This window comes from Nycticebus coucang, chromosome X (genome assembly GCF_027406575.1).
Source record: "Nycticebus coucang isolate mNycCou1 chromosome X, mNycCou1.pri, whole genome shotgun sequence".
In the NCBI taxonomy this organism is placed as follows: domain Eukaryota; kingdom Metazoa; phylum Chordata; class Mammalia; order Primates; family Lorisidae; genus Nycticebus; species Nycticebus coucang.
In genome coordinates this window covers 17,214,508-17,220,507 of record NC_069804.1, presented here as the reverse complement: position 1 = coordinate 17,220,507, position 6,000 = coordinate 17,214,508, and the positions used below count along the sequence as shown (strand labels likewise).

Genomic DNA, 6,000 nt, shown 5'->3' with positions numbered 1-6,000 from the left:
CACATTTCAATTACAGCTGACTTGATTTAGGGACTGACACTCTCAGAATTCTGGGACAAGTAAGAAATATCAAGAAGTTACCTCTTTGAGGTGTGGGAGGGACCTTGAAAAGTATTATTGCTAAAAGACTACTTCCAAAAATCTAATACTACTGATAGATGATGGCATTGCGGTGCTTCTGTCAAGGATGGCCCAGAGGCTCGAGGGTATAACACTTGTTGGGGAAAGGCCTTGATGTTACTCGGGAGTAACTTGGGAGTTGAAAGAGATCAAATGAGGGAAAGATAGGTCCTGTTCTAATGGGTGTGTATGTATATTTACAGGTGTGAATGATAACCTTGTTATAAACGGACAGTCCCAGGAAGAAAAAAATGGATAGAGCAATTTTCTCTACATCTGGAATTGTTCCAGGAGCCTTTTAAATATAACATTGGAAAGAGCAAATAACATAAAAAGCATTTAGAAATAGAAATGCCACACATGTATCTCACACCCCACCAGCCAGTGTCTCTAGGACAGTGGACAGTATTCAGGAGCATAGAGCTGGTTTGCAAGATCTGCAAACAGGTGCCTTTTACAACCTCACAAGGAATGTTCACTGGCAAATCTTTGGTCTACGCTCTACACTAATGCTAAGTGGAAGAGCACATTCTCTCTACAAAGACTCATGAGTGATGCCTCAATCTATTCTCCCCTCAAGTGCAAGTAATGGCCGTGGACACAAACAGGAGCCAAGAACGGAAGGATGGAAACAAGGCCTGCTGCAACTCTCACTGGCCTATCCAACCTTCTTCCCCTGCAGGTTTGGAAAGAGATGCTGCATCTTGTCTGCTACCAAGGATCATGTCTAGAGGCTACTGCTGGGGCCTAAATGTTGAGCAAGGTTCATACTGTTACAGTCACATGTAGCCACAATTCAACTCCCTTTATTAGAAGTATAATACTCACTTCATATCACAAATGTATAAAAATATGGCAGATAGTGTCATAACGATACTTTCTTTAAATGAATATATTTATAAAACAGACAGATATTTACCATATATATATTTATATATAGAATAAAATACTCCTGATGCAATATATAAATGTTACTGTTTAGTTTTTATAGAAACTACTGTAGCTGTCCCACTGCTTCACAATGTTTCAAACAGCTCAAAATAACTTTACATTATAACATAAAAGGTATGATTATAACAGTACAATATTAATTATAAATAAATGTTACAAATCCTATCAAATATGGAAGTTTAGAAAACAATTTAAGACATACAGTTCATCTGCTGACCCTCCAAAGGGATACTCTTGGATTGCAATAAACCCCACATTTAGTCTAGGCAGAAAAAAATATGTGGTAAGGGCATCGGTCAACACGGACTTTTCTATCCCTTGCAGTGCCAGGACACATCCTGGTTTTCCCAAGTTCCAAAGAGATTGCACTAAAGCTGGAGTGTACAGGGGAGAAACTGGCAAGAATTTCACCTTTCTCAATGGCACATTCTATCCATTCTCACATAAGACCTGTGGGGAGTGGCGATCCCTAAGAAACTCCTGTGGCTCTAAGATCCCTGACTAGCATTTGTGCTGTGAGGAGCCGGAAGGCCCCCACATACGGTATTGCACACACCTTCATAAAGCTGAAAATACTGGCTTACCACCCTGGCCCAGCCCATTCCCCAGCCCACCCCGCCCCTCCCCTCCCGACTGTCTTGCCCACCCCTTTTCCCCTCCCCCCAGCACAAATTACAAGGCTGTCTCTTTTAAATCGTTCAGATTTGGCATTCGTGAGCGATTTGTTCTGTTATAGGGGTGCCCATTTGGCCCGCTTTTGGCACCCAGCTGTTCAGAGTAGGAAGGTCCCTCTGTGGCACTCCTGGCCACAGAGGACACATGCCAACCAGGATCCATCTGACCTGGCAGCTGGAGGGGTGGCCGGCCTTTTGGTGTGGGCTCCTGTCGGATGTTGGTGCTCCCACCAGAGGCTTGGCTCAGGGGGTGAATCCGAATTTCTGAGAAGGAATTTTTGGCTTGTTGAGCTGTTAAGGGCTGGAAGCGGGGATCTGAGGGAGCCGGGTGATTTGAGGTTGAAGGGAGATGTAACAGCTTGCGTAGTGATTTTAATGGCTGGCTCTGAAAGAAAGGATGAGAACACAGGCAGCATTCGTTTAGAGGAGCCAGGAGCTGGGAGGAAACGGAGCTCAGACCTGAGATGACTGGGCGTAGCCAGGGAGGGCAAGCACGTGGGAGGAAGGGCTCGTCCAGCCACATCTGTTCTTTGGGTTTTCCTCAAATGAGACTGTAGTTATTGCTCTCAATTTAGATTAGACATCGGGAGCTGGCAGGGCCCAGGCTCCTCCTACCTAGCGCATCCTACCTTTACCAGGGGGTCTCAAGCTTTAATCAGCAGGAAGGAGAAGTCTTCCCAAAGCTTCCACATAATGCTTCTTCCACTTATATTCCACTGGCTAGAACTTAGGCACACAACCATATCTAGCTGCAAGAGAAGCTTTAAAAAGTGTAATTTTAAGTTAGGTGGCAATGTACTCAGCTAGAAATTGAATAGCCCTTTTTGTTTTTACCTCCCCGATTTTCCCTTTCTCCTCATATTGCAACATTCAAATGTTCACTTGCTGCACATTTGTTTGTTTGTTTTTGAGGGAGGAGGGTAAGGTTTGGGCATTAAAATGCAAAGCACAGAGAAACACACAAAACCCTTGCACAAAATCTAAGACAATTTGTTCACAGTGGTCCTTCAAGTCAATATGCTCATAGCAGCCTTCTTGTCTGGGACCGTGTGGCTGCTGGCCCAGGGCCCCACAGGGCACAACAGTGTGGAGGAAGACTGGCTGCCAGGTAGAAGGCAGGGCCTAGAAGCAGTCTGCCCTGTAATGGCCAAGTGTTCTCAGGCAACTCCTGAGCCTCAGGATCCTCACAGAGAAAGGTGGTGTACTCTCCTCTTCCTCTACCTCAGAAAAGGCACAGAAAGCACTTAACATTCACAGCCAATCAGTACTGCCAGACTCTGCTACTTTGCTACAACCCCAGCTTTGGGGCACCTCTGGGGCCAATCCTCAGAGTACCTTTACTTTGAGTATCATGGTTATAATGGACACGCATTTAACGACTTAGCCAAGTCTGAATAAAATGCTAAAAATCTCAAGGACCATTATAAGATTTGAGGGAAGAGAGCATTGAAACCCACAGTAAATGGCTTTAGAACTGACTCAAGTAGATATTGCTCCCACGAAGTATTCTCCGTTACCATTCCAAAGTCTTTCTAGGAAAGCTTTGTGGTCCCTGCAGGAGGTAGCACAGCACACTGTGCATGGCGAATGCTCACAAGTGGGTTGTTCTGGTGTTTTATTAAATTGGTCTGATAACATAATGAGACTCTGACGATTCTTACAGCCCTGACCACATGTAACTCTAGAGCAATTACAATAATCTGAATTCAGATAGAGAAACAAAGTTACTTAAAAAGAGCTTCTTGAAAAAAGAAGTGGTTTCATTAAGAAGGTTCTATAGGTCCATTTAAAAAAATTTGGGAATGGAGCATCAGGCCTTTGCTTATGTCCTTATGTCCTTACTTTGGATACATATTCAGTAAACTTGGATATCTGATTCTCTGCCCTCTCCACACCCCCCCCCCCCATGCCTATACTATAGTAGAAGCAGAAAATATTAACGGTTGGGAAAATAGAACGGCAATTTGGGGAACTCTTGTCAGCAGCTCTGCTTAGAGATAAAGAGAGTAAAAAGAAAACCTATAAAAGTAGTCCTCACCCCCAGCCAAATCACAGAAATCTGTGGTCATTTATAGGCACAGGTAACCACAACAGCCTCAAAAGCTCATGGGGGTTGTTAGAATTTCTTTTGTTTTTTTTTAATTCCAGCTTGCTTGTTCATTTTCTTTCTTCTTTTTTTTTTTTTGATGCTCTTTCTCTGGTGATGCTCTGTCCCCTTGCCTCCCCAGTAGCGGGGATTACAGACGCCCACCACAACGTCTGGCTGTTTTTGATGTTAGTAGAGACGGGGTCTTACTCTGGCTCACTGCTGGTCACACTGTTCTCGAACCTCTGAGCTCAGGCAATCCACCCGCCTCGGCCTCCCACAGTGCTGGGACTACAGGCATGAGCCACCACGCCCGGCCAGTTGTTAGAATTTCTAATACAGAGAAATAATGCATTTATAAAATACTAAATATGATCAAAACCCAAGGCAGATTATGTTACGTTACTCATTATGGGATACCGAAAAAGTACAATATTAAGATGATTCCAATCAAAATAGTTTTTTAAAGGAGATAAGCCTCAGTCACCTGAAAAATTCACTGATTCACTTTCTGTCTATTCCCTCATTATGGCAGGTAAATATGATTCACTATACTGTCTAATACATAGCTCCTAAAGCAACTGATTGCCCATTTCCTGTCAAAACCAGTATAGATTTCAGAAGTTGAAATACCCTCTCAAGAAACCTTATTATCTTTGTCATTCAAGGCCTGATGTGTATGTTACTACCTTTAACGAAAACTTAACCTTTCTATCACCTCCACTCACCCTTGCCCAATGTTTTCACGGCATATCACATTTTTCACCATGAATTATGGTTCTTTACAAATTTTCTCTCTCCTCAGCTGTAGGGTATTTGTGGGTTGGGACTATGTGTTTTTCATCTCCCCACCTCAGCTAGGTGAAGGCTAATGGAAGTTTGCTTGCCTTTTTCCCAGTAGGACAGGGGTCACTGAAGCAAGATTCATCCTGAGTCCCAAGATGCATCTGGCTATTGGCCAGGGTCTATTTTGAGGAGGCTCTCAGCCTTGCTGTAACATTGAGAGGCTGTTTCCCTTACCCCTGCCCCCAGTCACTGCTGGGTCGGGGGGAGACTGCAGGACTAGTACAGGCTCTACTCACTTGGGTCTGTAGATCTGAGATCTTCTCAGGACGCCACTCTTTTGGTCTGCTGCTCGGAGTGCTAGCAGTGTGAATGGCTTTCTGCAAGGTCAGAAGATCAGGGCCATCAGAATTGGGCACCTAGAGCAAAATATGGACAAGGATTCTATAAGCACACCAATATGCCCAATAAAGATATGCAACCATACCCAAGAACAGAAATGAACCAAATAGCAAATCAAACCAAACCAAAACTCAACCCAAACGAAAAGGAACCCAATAAAAAGAAACCCAGTCTTTCCCAATGTTCACAATGCAAGTGATGCTACTTAAATTCTTCTGCCTTCTTAATAATTTTCCCTGCATTAGGAAAAATTGGCAGATGTCATGCAGCTTGTTAAAACCTCAACCCTTAAAGCATTCCCATGCTGTTAGTTTTAGTCGCTGGAAGAGAGAGCAGTTAAATTGGGCTGTACCAGGAATTGCTGTCGTATCCTCATTCCATATTGCAGTTAGGTTATGAACCAGTTCAATAAAATAAATTTTTTTTCTGCTGGGAAGATGATCCAAACACTGTATTTGGTAGTCTCAAAGAAGTCTAGTAGGCATTGAAGGGTAGCAAAGTGGGAAAGTATGGTTTGGATCACATTCCTAAACCATTGCCCGTAAATTTGGGGCTAGCATTATGTACTAGGAAAATAATGGAAATTTGTGTCACAAATTCCAGATGAATGCAATTGGTCTATTCACTAATTTTGGTGAACATAAGAGAGTAATGTCAAATGCCAAGCAAAACCCTGGCTTTGAACTGAGTGACCAAGAAAAGCTAGAGCCAGGCAAGGAAAGAGCAAGTCACCAACTAACAGAAGCTGTTTTTTCATGGAGCCTGCTAGCTCAATTTGGTCAATTCAACTTGGCTTCAAAAAAACAAACTGCCAACCAAGTGTTAACAAACTCTGTGAGCCAAATGCAAAGACTTTTGCTAATTGTAAATGTTAATCGAATTCTTTACAGGAAATTCAGGATTTTATGAATGCTGTCTGCCAACAATTGGCTAATCAGGTAACACAAACCAGTCTTTCACTAGTTTGTTTAATAGACTTTACGC

General features: G+C 43.1%; 1 protein-coding gene across 1 annotated transcript in view; it reads right to left on the bottom strand.

Moving 5' to 3' along the window:
- Positions 1–1,743: 1,743 nt before the first annotated feature.
- Positions 1,744–6,000, bottom strand: part of CDKL5 (cyclin dependent kinase like 5) — a 189,542-nt gene continuing 185,285 nt past the window's right edge. The window contains exons 18-19 of the mRNA XM_053580115.1: positions 4,914–5,033; positions 1,744–2,130 (exon numbers count right to left, since the gene is read on the bottom strand). Coding sequence (XP_053436090.1) covers positions 1,744–2,130; positions 4,914–5,033 — 507 coding nt within the window. The remainder of the gene's footprint in view (positions 2,131–4,913; positions 5,034–6,000) is intronic.